Source organism: Oncorhynchus clarkii, chromosome 5, assembly GCF_045791955.1.
Source record: "Oncorhynchus clarkii lewisi isolate Uvic-CL-2024 chromosome 5, UVic_Ocla_1.0, whole genome shotgun sequence".
In the NCBI taxonomy this organism is placed as follows: domain Eukaryota; kingdom Metazoa; phylum Chordata; class Actinopteri; order Salmoniformes; family Salmonidae; genus Oncorhynchus; species Oncorhynchus clarkii.
In genome coordinates, this window is record NC_092151.1 from 16,356,334 (window position 1) to 16,376,355 (window position 20,022).

The window sequence follows — 20,022 nt, forward strand, 5'->3', positions numbered from 1 at the left end:
CCTAATCTATGGATTTCACAAAACTGGGCAGGAGCGCAGCCATGGGTGGGTATGGGAGGGCATAGGCCCACCCACTTGTGAGCCAGGCCCAGCCAATCAGAATGAGTTTTTCCACACAAATGGGCTTCATTATAGACAGAAGTACTCCCCAGCACACCCACGCAGGTGAAGAAGCCAGGTGTGAGGGTCCTGGCCAGTTGGATTTACTGCCAAATTCTCAAAAATGACACTTTATTTCAGCTCATGAATCGTGGGACCAACACTTTACATGTTGCTTTCATATTTTTGTTCAGTGTATAACTGGGAATAAAGTGCAAAAAGGTTTAATGCAGAGCTCCTGAGTGGCGCTGCGGTCTAAGGCCCTGCATCTCAGTGCTAGAGGTGTCACTACAGTCCCTGGTTAGATTCCAGGCTATATCACAACCAGACGGGATTGGGAGTCCCATAGGGCGGCGTACACTTGGCCCAGCGTCGTCCGGATTGGTGTTTGGCCTGGGTAGACCGTCATTATAATTAAGAATTTGTTCTTAACTGACTTGCCTAGTTAAATGAAGGTAAAATAAATGTCCAGGTAGCTATTTGGCTAACTATTTAAATATTTAGCAGTCTTATAGCTTGGCGGTAGAAGCTGTTCAAGGTCCTGTTGGTTCCAGGCTTGGTGCATAGCTACCAAGTCTATGACTCAGGTGGCTGGAGTCTTTGACCATTTTTTGGGGGGGCCTTCCTTTGACATTGCCTGGTATAGAGGTCCTGGATGGCAGGGAGCTCGACCCCAGTGATGTTCTATGACTAATATAGTCATCGGATGAAATTAAATCCAGACAGTCAGCCAACCAATCAACAATTGCATAACATTTTGAATTTTGAGGTTGATTTGATTTAAATCGGCATGAGATACAATTACACTCTTCAGTCTTGAGAAAAAATCTGATTAACCAAACTTTGTTTTCTTTAAATGTCTGCCTTCTCAGACTGCTGAACTACCAAACATACATTTGACACAAATGTACCCAAGATTCAAACTTGCAGTAGAAAATGATATACAAGAGAACATTCAGTTATTTTGCTCAACATTTAAACACTGGTCACATAATTAAAAGCTCCTCACTCTGCAACCCTGCCTTATGTTACATGTTCACATAATCACCACCTCTTCCTACAGGGTTTTAAAGGTTTATTGGAAACAGACAGGGTCATTTCTCATATTGTGTGTGTGCCTCCACTGGCGTGTCCAGCACCTCTTCCTAACAGTCTCATTAACCTCTAAATGCCGGTCCAACTTCAAAAGCACCGTCACCTCTCACAAGTCCTTGATTACACCCCTCACACACACACACCTCAGATCGCTCTGTCACACCAAACTCAATGGAACAGGATCAGCTTAGTGAAAGACCCCTAGGATAGATCTCTCCTAAAGGCATTTCTAATAGTCAAACTAGTTATCATGAGTTCAAATAAAAAATGTATTTATATAGATAAGCATGTAAAGGGGCTTGTCAATCTCAGAATGTGTGTCTGCATGTGCTTGTGTGAGAGGCGGAGCAGCAGTTTTTCTCCACGACGCCTGCTCCCCATTGGCACGTCACGTGTTCCCACGCCGGTGATGCCACACGTGTGAAACAAAAGTTTACTGACTGACTGGGAGGGAGAGACACACAGCAACAACACCTTTGTGTTCTGAGAGGAGCAGCAGAGACTGGAGGTCTGTGGGACTAGGTCGTGTTCTGAGAGGAGCAGCAGAGACTGGAGGTCTGTGGGACTGGGTCGTTTTCTGAGAGGAGCAGCAGAGACTGGAGGTCTGTGGGACTGGGTCGTGTTCTGAGAGGAGCAGCAGAGACTGGAGGTCTGTGGGACTGGGTCGTGTTCTGAGAGGAGCAGCAGAGACTGGAGGTCTGTGGGACTGGGTCGTGTTCTGAGAGGAGCAGCAGAGACTGGAGGTCTGTGGGACTGGGTCGTGTTCTGAGAGGAGCAGCAGAGACTGGAGGTCTGTGGGACTGGGTCGTGTTCTGAGAGGAGCAGCAGAGACTGGAGGTCTGTGGGACTGGGTCGTGTTCTTCAGGACGTACTGAACACATCACTACTGGTGTGTGTGTTCATGCACTTTTGTGTGTGTGTATGTCAGAGAGGGTGTGTGTGTCTCCTATGTCTCACCTCTACAGAGACTGAAAAGTAGACCGCCTGTCTGTGGGGCCAGACTGCAGGCCTGCCTACTGTAGGTAATAATGGTTTTGTTGTGGGGGGAGGTCATGACCCCCCCTCCTCCTTTTGATCATAGGAGTCACAGTGCTTTTCCTCCATGACCAGTATATCAAAGCACCAGGAGCCTTTGAAGGAGCTGATGGGAATCTGTAAGACAAGGAGAAGAGGTCTGACTGGCTGGCTGTTATACACCACACAGGGCGGGACACTGGTGGACAACAGGAGCCAAACAGGTTAATAATCATTACATCACAGATAAACTAACATGAACAAACAGGCCGTGAATAGCAGATTCACTGATATAAAACTTAAATCAGAGGGTTTATATCAGCAATGTTTAAGTGTCCTTCAACTGATTGTTCTGATGATACTGTACATGTATTGAATTAAGATAAAAGGCACCTCTATGTGTGGTATTTGGACATGTGTTACAATATTTGATCAATTCCCCTTTCCATTTTGGGCTGAAGTATAAATGCTGCCAGTTAGACTGCTTCCTGTCCTCTGTCTCTCCTAATCCCGCACTGGGCACAGATCTGGGATCACCTTAACCTCCACAAATCCTAACCATAACCATTTGGGGGTTAAAGTGCTAAACTGCTTAGATCAGTGTCTAGTAGGGACAACTTCTGTTTGTGTATGTCTGTCTGCACGTGTGCATGCATGCATGTGTCGTCCACGACAGTGCCTGTGTGTGTGCATGCCTGTGTGTATGTGCGTGCCTGTGTGTGTGCGTGCACCCCTGCATGCTCGTGTGTGTGTGTCCTGAGAGGGCAAGGGGAGTGTCTGTGTCCATAACAGAACAGCAAAAGGGCCAAACAGGGCCATTAGAGATGAAAGGCTGTGAATGGAGCCAATCAAAGAGAAGCACAGCTGAAGACCGTCATCCCACAGACAGAATGGCCTCTCCCTGGATCTCACACACACACACAAACCAACTAATAATGGTGAGCTAATAATGTAACCGTGTGAGTTAATACAGTTGAACACACACACACATACAGCAGAGTGTTGGTGCATTTCATTTTGTCAAAAGTTGAATTTGAGAAAAGACAAAGGGGTCTATCTCAAATCGGGAGTAGAATTTAACATGAAGGTCAAATATGGCCTAGTTATGTAGTAGGGCGTGATCCAGGTGGAAACAGTGTGGCCATAAATACGTGTAATGGCAGAGCAAACAAACTACATGAGCTATAGCTAATACAGTTGAAGACACACATACCACGAAAGACCAATCAGTGACTACATTAACAGAGTCCAAATGGAATGGGCCTTTAAACAAGGAAATCACAGAACCAGGAATATGCCTTACTCAATGCCATGTGAGTGTCACTCATATACCAGGTTTTAAGATTCTGGAAGTAGGGCATTGTCATGAATAAAATGTCATAACCTGTTTTTATTTTATTTGACCTTTAACCTGTTCTGTAACTGCAGATTAGAATGTTCCGGGAGCTTCCATCGATAGAATAAGAACTCATTCTAAAGTTCCGTCTTACACAGACAGCAGGGCTTCCCAATAGCACCCTCCCCAGCTCTCCATACCCTGCAAGGACTGTATGTATAAATTAGCAAGGAAATAGATTAATAAAATAAAATAAACTACATTCAAATTAGAAGTAGTAGTGCAGAGACACATTCCTAGGATTCATTTCCTCAAGAGATCTGCCTTCCACAAACACACACACACTGAGGAATTTGCACACAGGCCTATTAATTACAGATAGGACTTCAAAAGATTCTGATCTTTTTGTTTACTCTCTCCTTCCATATCTCCATCCCTATCTCAATCTCTGTCTCTTTCACTGCTAGGCACTTAGTCTCTTCACGCTGTAGAGTGGGATGGGTACCTAGCCCACCTGTCTGTCTCCCCTGTCATTCTGATCAGTGATAGTGAGCTGGGTGCTGTGCTTTGATCTGGGGCTGTTGAGCAAGAAAGAGAGTTTACTGTTATTTTTATAGTTTATTTCACTTTTGTATATTATCAAACTCACTTGCTTTGGCAATGTTAACACATGTTTCCCATGCCAATAAAGCCCCTTGAATTTAATTTAATTTAATTGAGAGACAGGAGTCTCAGATCGGAGAAGTACTGCAGGAGACAGCACGACCATCTCTCCCATACCACTGGCGTACATAGGCCATCAAAGACCCTGATTTTGTGCGTGTGGGGCTTCCTACATAATAGAACAGGCCTCTGTCCCAGGAACCCCGCATTAATAATTATTTACCACAGAGTGACTATAGACGGTTATTACTTGCATTAATTAATAAGAGCCTTTTTGTACAGCAATGCAGCTCCTGTGGTGCTGTAGCCTATCTCCTCCACTCTCCAGCACTGTGTCTCCGAAGGCAGGGGAGGGGAGGGAGAGGCTGAGTGGCTGAGCGATTGATACATTGTGTTAGGGATTCAATCTAATCTAATCAAAGTTTATTGGTCGCATACACAGTTTTGCAGATGTTATTGCAGGTGCAGCGAAATGCGTATGTTTCTTGCTCCAACAATGCAGCAATATCTAGCAATAAAATAACAATACACAGATAATAATCCAAAATCGGCTTAATCACAAACTGACCCATTGATAAAATAGTTACGGTCTGTTATTCGGACCGGTGGGTGGAATGGATCCGAGGGCTGCTGCGCGCACTATCTCTCCACTTCTCCGCCTCCAGACGGCTGTCTCTGCGCGCAAAAGGAGACCGGTCCCTTCAGTGGAATGCGGATCTTTGATACTCACAAACCCGAATGACATAGACGTCTCGAGGCGACCGTATTCAGAGAATAAATCACATTCGGTAGCTTCTCAGAACTCCAATGGGAAACTAAATAGTTTCCATTGATTGATTGATTGATTGAATAATTCTACGCTTTTGGCGACATGACCAGTTTAACACTTTAGAAAGCCTAAATACTACATACAATAGACCAATAAATTTTTTGCGCAAACAAACCAAACAACAACCCAATTATTAAATCAGAGCTGTCAGTCCTCTCGCTCACCAGTGGAGACGAGACCCAATGAGACTGAACATTATTAGACAACAATGTCTTTCGGGATCAGGAAGATCAGACATTATTTCATTATGTTGAGCCAATCAATCAAGCCCAATACATTTTTTGCGCAAACAAACCAAACAACAACCCAATTATTAAATCAGAGCTGTCAGTCCTCTCGCTCACCAGTGGAGACGAGACCCAATGAGACTGAACATTATTAGACAACAATGTCTTTCGGGATCAGGAAGATCAGACATTATTTCATTATGTTGAGCCAATCAATCAAGCCTGGTCACCATTCAACGAGTTTTTTATTTTTTTATTTTACCTTTATTTTACTAGGCAAGTCAGTTAAGAACAAATTCTTGTTTTCAATGACGGCCTAGGAACAGTGGGTTAACTGCCTGTTCAGGGGCAGAACGACAGATTTTGTACCTTGTCAGCTCGGGGAGTTGAACTTGCAACCTTTCCACTTGCAACAAGTCCAATGCTCTAACCGAGCTCTAATCTAGCCTACCGCCCCAAAGACATATTCAAGGGTTGAATGACTTCCCAGTGGGCCTATACTGTAGCATCAGCAGGTCATGGAATGTATGAAGTTGTAATTTGATATGATGAGATATACAATGATGGGTGTTATTGGATCAGTTAATCATATTAATAAATATAGTGAACTATTATATTTTTATTCCATGGGTGGAGTTGAGGAGCAGGAGGAAATGCTTCAGTGTTAAAGGAATAGTTCACCAAAATTACAAAATTAAATATTTTTCTTATTCTGCTTAATGGAAAGATATGACAGCAATCCATGCTTTGGTTTAGTTTCCCTACTTTCAGGTTAAGGAAACCAATGCGTAATTGTGTTATTTGGGTGAGCTATCCCTGATAAGAATACAATATGTTATTTAAGAATACATGTACTGGATGATTTAGCTCCCGAATGGCGCAGCAGTCTAAGCCACTGCATCTCAGTGCTACAGGTGTCAATACAGACCCTGGTTCAATCCCGGGCTGTATCACATCCAGCTGTGATTGGGAGTCCCATAGGGTGGCTCACAATTGGCCCAGCGTTGTCTAGGTTAGGATATGGTTTGGCAGCCATCATGATAAATAAGAATTTGTTCTTAACTGACTTGCCAGGTTAAATAAAATAAAAATGAAATAATGAGCCCTTGCTCTCACACACACTCATAGGGCTGTATTGGGAGGGGAAGTGAGGACAGTACGAATGGGATGGTGTGAGGGGGGGTAAACTTTCCAGACTCACTGGAGCCAGCGGGTAATGGTCTCATCTCATTCAGGTTGATTGAGATGTCTTAATTACTGCAGTTGTGAAAACTGAAGGAGGAAGGGGAGGATGTTCTTTGATCCTTAGCTGAGTGAGTTGTAAATGAGGAGGAATTCCCTGGATAAATACTGACTCTACACCTGAGACTCAGATCATTACTCCATTTACCAGGACACTGACCCGCTGAGAGAGAACACACACTCACGCACAATCTTCACTGGATTTACCCAGCTTTGAGAAAAGGTTGTTTGCATTTCTGGAACGCAAAGGATAATATTAGATTATATTTCTCCAAAAGGACAGTTTTTCCACCCCAACAACAGGACTTTTGCTGGATTTTGATTTATTTTGTTGGATATCTCCATCGTACAACCATGAGGGGACATTTCTCCATCGAGTGGCTTGCCCAAAGTAGCCAGGCATTAGGAAGCATGAGACCCTCGCCTCTCCCCTCTTCCTGGTCCTCTGTTGGACCCAACAGCACCTCTGTGACCCAACCTGAGAGCCTGCCTGGGTTCTACTGCCGACCGAGACCCGAGAATCAGGAGAACCAGGCAAGGAGAGGACAGAGGCTCAACCCATTCAGCTATCCCTGCCTGGCAGGCCCTGAGATGTGTACACATACCAAGAGGAGTAGCCCCCTCCACAACAACCACCAAGGTAGGTTCGCTTTTCCTCAAATGAACTCACCTCAGGATCTGAGCTTAGATGGGGAGCATACATTAATTTAAATAGTGTCTTGTTGTTTTGGGGTGTGTGTTAAGCTGTGTATTGGAGGAATTAATTGACTCAGAGATAGAGAATTCATAAGTAATAGCTACATCTGATTTAGCTCTTAAAGTGCTGAAAGCTCCATAGTTAGGACGCACCTCAGAGACATGAATTTGTTTGAAAGGTTCAGAGCACACAAACGTTTTGGGAACCACTATGATGTGACATATGGATGGATTTGAAATCTAACTTCTCTCCATTTCTACCCTCTCTCTCCTCAGAAGTGGCTGAGAATGGCTTCATCAGTAGAACAGAGGAGGGAACGTCAGGGTACGAGAGCGAAGGCGGGCGATCCCTCTCCCCCACCACCCCCCCGGACGGCACCTTCACCTCTCCCTCCTTGTCTCCCATCTCTCTCTCTCTTCCTACGGGGAGGCGGCCACGTACAGCCTACAAAGAGGAGCAGATCAACAGTCTGGAGACGGCCTTCAAGAGGAACGCCTACCTGGGCACTCAGGACAAGGCCGAGCTCTGCAAGAGACTCAACCTTACAGACAAACAGGTAGGCACCCCCCCCCCCCCCCCCCACCCCCCAAAAAAGGTTGCAAGATCGAATCCCTGAGCTGACAAGGTAGAAATCTGTCGTTCTGCCCCTGAACAAGGCAGTTAACCCACTGTTCCTAGGCCGTAATTGAAAATAAGAATTTGTTCTTAACTGACTTAAATCAAGGTTAAAAAAATTGTCAAATTACCCGCCAAACCATGGGTAATTTTGTTAGTCACGCCCACTCAGATATCATATTTAAAACTGCAAACATTTCTCTCTACCCCATGGCAAAATGTGTAGAATTGTAGCAAACCTGGTTTAAAAGTGCAACATTTTGGGGCCTCCCGAGTGGTGCAACGGTCTACAGCACTGCATCGCAGTGCTAAAGGCGTCACTACAGACCCGTGTTCGATCCTGGGTTGGATCACAGCCGGCCGGGATCCCATAGCGCGGCTTACAATTGGCCCTGAGTCCTCCGGGTTAGGGGGGGGGGCTTTACTTGGCTCATCAAGCTCTAGCGACACCTTGTGGCGAGCCGGGCACCTGCTAGCTGACCTCAGTCGTCAGTTGAATGGTGTTTCTTCTGACATTGGTGTGGCTGGCTTCCAGGTTAAGCGGGCGGGTGTTAAGAAGCGCGGGTTTGGAGGACGCATGACTCGACCTTCGCCTTCCAACCAGTTGGGCGTTGCAGCGATGAGACAAGATCAAAAAGGGGTTAAAATAAAATAGCAGGAATTTAACTCTAAAACGTAAAGTTTTTTTCTCTCCGCTGTCAAGAGGTGGGCCGCTGAAATGTTTTGCCCGCAAGGAAGTGTGGACCCCCTCTCAAATTTCACTTAGGTCCCCCAAAAGGCTAGGACTGCATGTGTGGGTATGGATGTGCGTATGCAGACCCTTAATAATGAGTGTGGCCCCATCAAAGTTGCCCATCAATCCCTGAACTAACTCTTCTCTCTGTTTCTCCTCAGATCCGTAACTGGTTCCAGAACAGGCGTATGAGGATGAAGAGGATGGTCCAGGATGCTCTGGCCCAAGCCTGCCAAGCTAAAGTAACATCTCACCTGCTGCACTACACCGAGCTACAGGCCTACCGCCCAGGCCCCAACCCCATCACGCAGGAGCCGAGGGGGGCGCTTCCACCCCATACCTCCACAACCAATACAGCTCCTCCATGGCCGGTCCAGCACTGCCCAGCCTCCCTGCCACCCCCATGGACTCTTTATACCAATATGTCAGCCTCCCCGGTCTGGTGATGCCCACTCCAAGGTCTAACCCACTGATGGGGGCCTACCAGCCTCACTCTCACCTGTGTTAGAACTTTTGGATGAAATAGGGTGGTTCTCAATAGTCTGAAGTGATTTTAAAGAAGTGAGATGAGGGTAGAAGCTCCTTTAGACTATTGAGATGTATCCCACTACCTCACCAGCTTCTATACTATTCTAATGTATTGGCAACTAAAAAAAGCTACTTAAAGGAGTGGTGAAATTGTTATGTTTTCCACTCAGGGTAGAGTGCAATAATGAATGTGTTCCTGCTTTCTTTTGTATTGTCATACTGTAAGTTCTATTCAAGTATATTCACTTTTAATGAATCTATGTGGCTGCTGTATAAGTGTTCTAAAGAAGTGAGAAATGTTCTTGAATTTGCATTATAATCAAGATAATCTCTTTTCCTCCACTTGATTTCTATATTTGGAAGTATCGTGAAAAATAAACATAATGCCTGAATATAGACTGGATTTTGTTGTACTGTGATAATGTCTGATTTCGAACACCTCAATATCTCTAACCAGTTTACAAATGGTTGAGGGCCACCTACTGCCTAACAGAGAAGTTGTCATGCTGTGTGGATGTGACTCAGTATGTATGCACCAGCTAACTCACATCTTTAGTTTTTATATTTTGTTGTGTGTATTTTCTATAATTGAAGGCTCATCTGTAAGAGACTGTGGTCTCAGTATGACTCCCTGATAAAATGTAGATTACATTTAAAACATTTAAGAGAGAAGGTCCACACTCATGAATGTGTCCTGAATTTTTTTACATTGATTTCTCAGAACAAATGTTTCACTAAACTTAGTTTTAGTCCCCCCCACCTCAAATTCATGAGTGCCGACCGACCTTCATTCTCCACGGAATAAAATGTAATAATATCTAAACTACTATATCTCTAAAGGTAAGAGAGGTCAAAGCTACATAGAAAACCATTAATCATATTCGGGCTAAAATATGAACACACACGGATAGTTTTTTAAAAGACTTTATCTTTTGTAGGTATAAAACAAGTTTGTAGCAAAATCCAATCAACTCAAAGTTTTTCAAAACATGACAAGAACTTCAGCATTTGTTGGTCAGTAGCTAGGTTTCCATCCAATTGGCAACAGATTCATGCGAATACTCAAAAATGTAGATAATGAAAATATGCATTTTTCCATCAGTGGCGTTTCCACCAAACTGACCTTTTACAGATAGAAATCTGTGTGATGACAGTGCACACAAAATGTACTTTTTTGCTTACGTTTTCATGTACCGAATAAAAAAATCTAAAGTTCTATGTATGTGTTTCAATTGCATTTTCAACTCTACCGCTAGTTGTCACAAAAATTGTTGCATTAACTTGCAAATATGCCTACTCTGTGGTTATTGGACAGAAGCATCAAGCTCATCACCATACACTTCCACCACCCTGTGAAGTTCATCATAAAATGTAATCTGTAGCCTAATAAAATGCATGGTTTCTTCTTATCAATATTTGTGCATAAAGGAGTTTTCACTGGCATTTCTCACATCATACATTTTACCAACACAAAAAGATCCCACCATGTCGAACGAACAAATTGTCTGTTGGCATTTATAAAATTGTACCGAAAAATTCCTGTTTCCATCACTGCTGTCTTGCTTTTTATACACTATGACTTTACTCGCATAAAAACTGTGGATGGAAACATGGTTATTGCACAAGTTTCTTGTCTGCAAAAAACCCTACCCTAAAACACACCCCTTTAAAACAGTACAAATCAACACATACCTCAAAGACTACACATCTCCCTCGAGAGACTACAACTATGGTTACAAAATCCCCCCCAAAAAAATATGAGAAACAAAATGAACATGGCTGCCCATTCCTTCCTGGTGATGTGGGAGGTCACTTCCTCTATGCAGTTTTCTGTTGGCCCTTCTTTCCAATCAGAGACTTGTGGATGTGAGGGATCACACCTGCAGGAGGGAGAAAAAGGGACATTACGAATGGGTGCTAGTGATACACATTGGTAGGTGAAGAGGTGAGTTTGCCCTACCCCATGTAATATAAAGTGCTTTGAGTTACTGGAAGAACAAAACATAAACCCAATTCATTAGTTTACAACTCACCTCCTCCAGCGATGGTAGCCTTGATGAGCGAGTCCAATTCCTCATCTCCGCGGATGGCCAGCTGTAAGTGACGTGGAGTGATACGCTTCACCTTCAGATCCTTGGAGGCGTTCCCTGCCAACTCCAACACCTGAAAGGGAAACAAAAATATGTTCAGTAAGTGTGCGTTAGGGAAGTGTTGGAGCAAAAGCCTGCTCTATTGACCTTCGTCAGAGTCCTCAATGAGTCTCCTTTTGGGGGGGGGGGGTTAAATAAAAACATCTCACTTCAGCGGTGAGGTACTCCAAGATGGCGGCGCTGTAGACGGCTGCGGTGGCTCCCACTCTGCCATGGCTGGTTGTCCTGGTTTTCAGGTGTCTGTGGATACGACCCACAGGGAACTACACAAGGAGAAACATACACACAATGAGAAACACTCTAGGCAGATCTGTTATGTAGGATTCACTTGTGACTAATTCAACAGGGAAAACCCAGGAAAAGAGACTGATTCACATGTGACCACAGAAAACCAGGGGAAAGAGTGGGTACATGCCTGGAGTCCAGCCCTCTGGGAGCGAGAAACAGCCTTTGCCTTAGCTTTACCACTGTCCTTTCCAGCCTTTCCTCCTGCCTGGAAGGGAAGAAACAGAAATTCAGTATATGATACATCAACTTGATAAAAACATATATTTTTTAAACTTCTCAATGCCTTGCAATACTGTGGCCAGGATGAAAAAGACTAAATGTAGCGTTGGTGTACAAATAAATTATTAATACACTAACATTTTCTTAATGTTATTTTTGTTTACAACTTCAAGCAACCTGTCATTACAATCACATTTATCCCGCCAATTGGAAGATAATGGACAATTTCAGGTATATAGTTTACCTAACTGTCATTTGATTTATTGAAGATGATTCATTAAAATGTTGCAAAAAGATAATAATCTAAATATGCATAAAAACGCAGTAAGAATGGTTTTAGCTATCTAAAACGGTGAAATATTGGTATGCTTGTAGCTAGCTAACGTTAGCACAGGTTTTCTTGGCTGCTCGCCAGTTGTATCTCTGCTCGCTAGGCGGATTAGTGATAACCTGGTTTAGCTAGCTAGCTCGGTGGAAACTTGCTACCGTAACGTTAATTCAATACACAACCCAAACTTTGCGAATATCTTGGAATATTAACATAATAAGAACCAGAAAGAGTCAGGGGATAACGTAGCCAGATATTAGATATAGTTAAGATGTGTTTGAAATAAGTATGAGAAGCGAGTCGGTTGTAAAACAGATGGCGTACTAGCTAAATGTAGATGGCGCTCTTTCGTTAGCTAGCTTTCGAGTGTCAATCGACGACGTCCTAACGTTATTTTGCACGCAAGCTTGAATTCGTGAATGCTACTTGCCCGTTTAGCATATCGTTTACATTGAATCCAATTTACTATAATATGTCCTACAATACAGAGTGCACACACAGAATGGGCATAAAATAATAAAAAACTCGTTACCATGTCGCCGGTGACTTTTCCCTGTTCTATTTCGAAACGGAGAGAAACAATAAACCACGAAGCAACGCCAAGCGGATGAATGAGGATTCCTCGAGCTTCCAGAGCCAACCAATAGCTTTTCTGCTTGCTGGTTCGAACGGTCTCTTCAACCAATTGCAATTGTGTTTGTACAGTGTTTACTCATTCCTGCAACTGTATTGGACGTTTTGGGATAGTAGAAAACACCAGATAAATACTACCGCATTTATAATTCACTGAAGGTACGGACACACAAGTAGGTCCTACATGCAGATTAAGATGAAATACCAAAAATTGTGACATGAACAAATTTAAACTACATAATCCATGTAATTGAGTTGATATATTATTTTTTTTCCCGGTGAGATTCAGAATGATCATTCGGTTAGAATAATGATGGGATAAATATTGTGCTTTTCCATGTGCTCAGAGCGTTACATTGTATTAGAAAAACTCCTCTCATCCACCACACTACCATTAACTCTGACGTACCTGAATCCCATGTCACTCTGTTCACCATCTCTCACTTGATCAACGTTGTTGCTGCCAGACCCGGGTAAAATACATGAGTGCTGTGATTTAGTTTGGCTGGCACAATCGAAGCAATAAAAATGTCCCAAAAGTGCAAACTCCAAACTAGTAAGTGATGTGCCCCTCAACTAACCTAGCCTGCTTTACAGTATTTGACCAATGTTACCTGCCAGTAGATTCAAAACCCTGTACCAGTGGACAGTGGATATTTGCAATCTATGTAGTAGGTGAGCAGGCTAGGCACTGTGTTGGCTGCTGCCCTTCCTCCTGGGGTGTATTCAAAAGGATGCAAATTTACAAAACGTTAAAATATAAATTTAGTATATTGGACCAATGTTTGTATTGATATTGTCTTGTTAGGATTTAGGTTAAACCTTGTTTTACAAAGAAGTAAATAAAACATGTAAAGCCTAGACTGTGGCTTTAATAAGTATTTACTCTAATCTTGTCAAATTGACAGAGAGAAGCATGTCTGTATTCTACTATCTGAACTTTATGTAGTGTTATGCTGTCTTGGGAAACCCTCTGGCTCGCCCATCTTCCTTGTGAGAGAAGCCCATCCCTCCTTAGGGGTGGAGTGAGTCTCCCTTGCTGCCAGTGCTGCTGTGGACTGGACTGATGGGCATTACAAATCAATTAATCTCCTCCTACATAGGAGATTAAATATCAATGTGGTTTGTGCACCCCCATAAGTGCCGCTGTCAAGAATATGTCAGGCACCCCAACATTCAATGTGTAATTTGTACCCATGACTTACATGATAAAAGGTGAAATATAATGGGATAAAACATTGGTATGGGTGTTGCCTGCCTGCTGGATGTACACTGAGTGTACAAAACATTAGGAACACCTTCCTAATATTGAGTTGCACCCCCTTTTGCCCTCAGAACAGCCTCAATTCGTTGGGCATGGACTCTACAATGTGACTTCAATGCTTCACACAGTTGTGTCAAGTTGGCTGGATGTCCTTTAGGTGTTGGACCATTCTTGATACACACAGGAAGCTGTTGAGTGTGAAAAACCCAGCAGCGTTACAGTTCTTAACACACTCAAACCGGTACGCCTAGCACCTACTACCATACCCTGTTCAAAGGCACTTAAATGAATAGCATGCATACATTATCACTCTCAATTGTCTCTAGGCTTAAAAATCCTTCTTTAACCTGTCTCTTCCCCTACATTTACACTGAATTAAGTGTATTTAACAAGTGACATCAATAAGGGATCACATTTTTCACCTGCATTCACCTGGTCAGTTTATGTCATGGACATAGCGGTTCCTAATATTTTGTACACTCAGTGTATATGAGGTATCATTATCATTATCAATATATTGTAGCGTGCTTGTTTTGGAACCAGAGTGACCTGGGCCCAGTTTAAAAAAAAATCCAGATCAAAATTACACTTTGTTGTCTCAACCCAGTTACCCCATTCGATTTTGTTCCCCCTTCCTTTTAGAAAATATTTAGACCAAATTTAATGGGATCATATAACATGATATTTGTTGTAGCATATGATGTGATATGTTATGGTTTGATTCTGTTTTTGTCTTTTAAACTACATTAAAAAAAACAAAGAGGGATCACATCTGAGGGAGGAACAGAATTAAACTCATGTTTTTATCTGGATTAAATGTTTTGAAAAACTGGGCACTGGGTTCGAGTCTTAACCAATCCACCACTGAATTCCCTACACTGGTGTCAGAAGTGAGATAGTGGAGGAGGGATATATAGTGTAGTGATCTTTGGTGCTTGCCTCTGAATCAGAGACCCATGTTCAAGTCCAGTGTACAACCCCTCTGAATTTTCTACAGTACTAGCTGACTGATCATGGGTTGATTGTTTGATTGGTAGCAGTTAGTCTAGCGGTTAAGAGAGTTGGGCCAGTAACCAAAAGGTTACTGAATCCCCGATCCGACTAAGTGAAAACATCTGCCGATGTGACCTTGAGCAAGGCACTTAACCCTAATTGCTCTGGATAAAAGCGTCTGCTAAATGACAAAAAATTAAATAATAGTATGGGCACCACTTTGGTGGAATTAATAGCAACATTCATATCTGGATGACAGGGAAAATATTAGGAGTTAGATGGTTAAATATTTTTTGTACCAATGCCTAGGTTTATGAAAATGTACAAGGTAAAATGTATTAATCTCAGTGTAAATGGCTGGTCTTTTGTGACATTGTCAAATGACTGTCACTGTATAGTATAAGTGTAACAATTGATATGGAATTGCTTTTATTACTGCTTTTCTCTGTAGTATTCCACCAGTCTAGAATTTCACGTTTGCCCAGTTTTGCCTTAAATGCCATAGCAAATGCACAGAAAAGGATCAGCTACAATTTATTGGAACTTCATAGTAAAAATGGTTGTAAAAATGTTGGCCCGTTGATTGGACGGTGGTGTGGTCGTGATCCCGGTGTCCAGTAGGGTAAAAGCTCCACGAGAATTACGTCAACAGAACCTACATCTGAACCAATTACATGTTACAAGGTTAAGATGTAAGCGTGATTGACAGCGGAAATTGACCAATGAGGGAAAGAGAATTCGTTGAACCTGGAGTGATTGGCAGACCCAAGGCCAATGCGGGAGCGCTTGGGGCGGGTTTTGGTGATGACCATGAAGGGGGTGTGCAAGCCGAGAGGGAGATACGCAGGAGAGGGAGAAGCTGGCTGGCGGTGCTGAAGATGGCGGATGGTGACAGTGGGAGCGAGCGCGGCGGTGGCAGCAGCGGAGGAGGAGGAGGAGGAGGTGGTGGAAGCGGGTTCCAGCACTCCCAGAGAGAGCAGGAGACCCAGGAGCTGGCGTCCAAGCGACTGGATATCCAGAACAAGCGCTTCTACCTGGACGTCAAGCAAAACAACAAGGGCAGGTTCATCAAAATCGCCGAGGTCGGGGCCGGGGGCTCCAAAAGTCGCCTGACCCTGTCCATGTCAGTTGCGGCGGAGTTTCGTGACTACCTGGGGGATTTCATAGAGCACTACGCCCAACTGGGGCCTAGCAGCCCGGAGCAGATCGCCCAGTCCTCGGTCGGAGAGGACGGTGGGCCCAGGCGAGCCCTGAAGAGCGAGTTCTTGGTCCGTGAGAACCGTAAATACTACCTCGATCTGAAGGAGAACCAGCGGGGGAGGTTCCTGCGGATCCGACAGACCGTAAACCGAGGGCCCGGGTTCGGAGTAGGGGGGCCTGGAGGAGGCATGCAGGCCGGGCAGACCATAGCCCTTCCGGCCCAAGGCTTAATAGAGTTTAGAGACGCCCTTGCCAAGCATATAGATGATTACGGTGGAGACGACGAAGAGTTGGCGGGTGGAACCGCAGCTGGGGCCTATGGGGAGCTTCCTGAGGGCACATCCATCATGGTGGACTCTAAACGGTTCTTTTTCGACGTCGGGTCCAACAAATACGGCGTGTTCCTGCGAGTGAGCGAGGTCAAACCGAGCTACAGGAACTCTATCACCATCCCGTTCAAAGCGTGGGGGAAGTTCGGAGGAGCTTTCAGCCGCTATGCGGAGGAGATGAAAGAGATCCAGGAGCGACAGCGGGATAAAATTTATGAGAGGAGAGAGGAGTCGGAGGGAGAGGAGGTGGATGACGACTGAGTAGTTGAAACTGCTTATATAGTTCAGTTCACACAGTAAGATCAGCAATAGATATGTGGCAGAAATGACAGATTTAAGTGCATGACGAATCGAACTTTAATACTAGAAAATATCGTGGCGTTAAAAAGTAAATTTGACACGGGAACTATTGATGTATTTAACACCTGGAGTTTGTTTATGCGGGTTATATGGGGTGTGAAGTAAAACAAAAAGTTAAAGTTATGGGACTAGTATAGTAGTGTGTAAATGAGACTTTTCTCATGGATTTAAAAAAAGATTGCAATTGTGTTTTGTAGAAAAAGAAATATACCTAAAACCAGCAACGTGGTTTTCATAACAATTTAAGAAGCCAATGACATCTTTATAATAAATGTTTCCTTTCAAATATAGATATATATTTAAAAGAGTAAGGAGTGTACCTTGACCCCATTGATTTAGCTATTTACATTTCTCCGTGTAAGGAGATAACCAGCATCCATTGTAATTCCCATTCTAGGTCTCTCCTATGTGGGCAGTGTGTGTGGGATCCTTACAAGTTAGTGAAAGTAGTAGGAAGGAATGTCTAGAATGCTGCCTGCTGTCATTTCGTGGAGGTTTATATTTAGTGTGTTAACCGATAGAGATAGCTATATAACACAGGCAGGCTACTTAACAGACGATTATGATGAGAAACGTTAGAGAGAACTATATCTGCAGGCCTATCTAAAGGCCTCAGAGACTAAATTGGAGCTGTGTGCTAATGTAGTTAGCTCACAGTATCACGTCACTCTCCAAGCAAATAGACCTAAACACGGAGTGATTTTTAAAAATTGCATATAAATGCCAGGCAATATTTACAAAATCTGTTTCCTCTGACTTAATGGGTTTGAAAGCAATCTGTAAGTCTCTGTAAGAGTGGAGCAGTGTGTCTCCTCAGTCCTCACGCAATGTGACCTGGTGTCAATAGATTGACAGGCCTGTTAACCAATCGGCAACCAGGAAGGACAGTATCTTCCTGCTGTATGAGTCCCATGGGAGCCTGCCCTCTCAGCATTGACACACAGATGGGACCCCCACTTATCCACACACACACACACCAACACACTGCGGGAGCCTTGTGAGCAGGCCAATGCAAGTGATCACTGGGTGAAACCCAGAGCTACTACTACTACTGTCACCCAGCCAGCCAGGCTGTGTGGGGCATCAATGATAACATACCACCAGTTCCTCTGCTCAGGCCCAGCCAGGAGAGACCACACACACTCTGTGTCTCAGAGCCCAGGCCTCAGCACCGCCACACCACTAACATCACACTACGCCACTGGACAGTAACGTATGGATGGATGGTTTCCTTTTTATTTTGAAAGAGAACTATATTGAAAGAATATTATACGTATAAAAGAGAAGATACTGAACAAACCAGCATACAATATTTTTTAAATACCTTCAAAAGAAAAGGAAAAATGTATATGAATTATATAGCCTAAGTATTTCATGAAACATAGCTGGGATGTGACTAAATAGTCCATGATGTTGTTTTCTTTTAGCTTTTTCTTTATTTTCACTTTCATTTTCATTTGTCGGGTTTCTCCCAGAGAGTGAAAGAAATAACACTTCTGTGATTAAAAAGAATATAAATGCAATAGATATTGTGATTGTTACTTCAGAAAATCCCTTTCTCTCCCTCTCTCTCCTCACTCCAACAACCATCAGCTGCTGAAAGGTACTTCATAGTTCTCCATTTTAACTTTCTCTTCTTAGGTTTTAAAGGTCCTACTACAATCAGTGAAAATAATTATAGTCCCAGCTATTCTCTGTTGCTTGTAGTTGTTCCCAAATAACATATAGAACCAGTCACAGACAGTTGATCTGAGTTGGGGGAAAACTACCCAACGCATCGTCAATGTCTAGGAGCGTTCATATTACACATTCTCAACTCCAAGCTTGAAGTTGCCTTCTGTTTAACTTATGCCATATTCTCCTTTAACTTTGTTGCCAGTGCCATCGAGGCAATTAGGTGTTTTTGTAATTGAAAACGACTACTAAATAGTGTGCTATAACTACATGAGAAGGCAAACTCAAAGCACTGATGGACATTCAGGGCTCAGTGAGGTATTTAAAATGCGTAGTAAACCAATTGCTTTCTGACACTAAGAATGTGTGGTGTTGGATTCTTTGCCACTTTGTTGTTGCACTTTAAGATCGTAAACACGATGTCATATTATTTCTTAGACTCAGCCAGTTTAGGGGGGGTGGGGGGCTCTGGGGGAGTCTCCAGTCTTCTCCCCAGCACAATCTAAGCGACACACGGCAGCTGTCGTAAACATGTGCTCTGCTGTTGCAACATATCAAGACCCTCTCTTCATCAGTCAATAAAGTAGCTCTTTACTTAGGAAAACAGCCTATCTTGCCACAACATTTACCTCAACACAACACAATGTAAATGTCTCAAGCACACAGAAGAAATAGGAGCTAGAAGGCATATCTTTCTGGTTTTGATCTACACATTTGTCACAACTGTTTAAATAAATGAGTGTGTTTGAGATACTCAGACTAGGCTTATAATATGTCTGCACAGATGATCGGTTCATTATCAACAGCAAAATATCTGTTGATTTGTATAATCTGTTTATCTGGAACAAGTGTCTTCATCAGACCAAATTAAACTAAGGGTAACATGTTTGAGGTACCATAGAAGTTGTCCTTAACCATATGTCTCGCAGATTACTTTACCCTCAATCCCAACCTTAACCATTTTGGGGGTTGAAAAAATATCTGAACCTATATCTGAGGTTAGGGGTAACATCTACCTACATATGTGGATTGGTGAAAGCATGTGCCGTGTCGGCTGAGAGGGGAGGGTGAGCCCTGTCATGCGAAGCAGCAGGAAGACTACTGTAGGCGTAACCTGACTCCTCCTCATCTGCAGTGGTCTCTTTCTCTGTTCTCTGGGCCTATCAGGTCTCTCGCCCTCTTTCTACCTCCTCTTTACTCTCTTTCTCTCTCTCTCTCTCTCTCTCTCTCTCTCTCTCTCTCTCTTTCACTCTCTCTCTCTCTCTCTCTCTCCCTCCCTCTCTCTTTCCCTCTCTCTCACTCTCTCTCTCCCTCTCTCTCTCTCTCTCTCTCTCTCTCTCTCCCTCTCTCTTTCCCTCTCTCACTCTCTCTCTCTCCCTCTCTCTTTCCCTCTCTCTCTCTCTCTCTCTCTCTCTCTCTTTCCCTCTCTCTCACTCTCTCTCTCTCCCTCTCCCGCTCTCTCTCTCCCTTTATTTCTTTCTTTCTTTCTGTAAATCTGGAGTGCGG

At 43.5% G+C, this 20,022-nt stretch overlaps 3 protein-coding genes across 3 annotated transcripts; 2 read left to right on the top strand and 1 right to left on the bottom strand.

Annotated features, from left to right (window-relative positions):
* Positions 1 to 6,916: 6,916 nt before the first annotated feature.
* On the top strand, positions 6,917 to 8,996 carry LOC139409640 (paired mesoderm homeobox protein 2-like). The gene is made up of 3 exons (XM_071155060.1): positions 6,917 to 7,145; positions 7,478 to 7,758; positions 8,712 to 8,996. Exons 1-3 carry the CDS (start codon positions 6,917 to 6,919, stop codon positions 8,994 to 8,996), a joined length of 795 nt encoding a protein of 264 aa, XP_071011161.1.
* Positions 8,997 to 9,986: 990 nt separating this feature from the next.
* Positions 9,987 to 12,718, bottom strand: LOC139408446 (histone H2A.V). Its single transcript, XM_071152354.1, has 5 exons — positions 12,596 to 12,718; positions 11,644 to 11,721; positions 11,378 to 11,491; positions 11,112 to 11,241; positions 9,987 to 10,958 (listed from the first exon to the last, which is right to left on the bottom strand). Exons 1-5 carry the CDS (start codon positions 12,596 to 12,598, stop codon positions 10,897 to 10,899), a joined length of 387 nt encoding a protein of 128 aa, XP_071008455.1. The 5' UTR covers positions 12,599 to 12,718; the 3' UTR covers positions 9,987 to 10,896.
* A 2,957-nt stretch (positions 12,719 to 15,675) lies between these two features.
* LOC139408445 (transcriptional regulator protein Pur-beta-like) lies at positions 15,676 to 18,365 on the top strand. The gene has a single exon (XM_071152353.1). It carries the CDS (start codon positions 15,676 to 15,678, stop codon positions 16,741 to 16,743), a length of 1,068 nt encoding a protein of 355 aa, XP_071008454.1. The 3' UTR covers positions 16,744 to 18,365.
* The last annotated feature ends 1,657 nt before the right edge of the window (positions 18,366 to 20,022 follow it).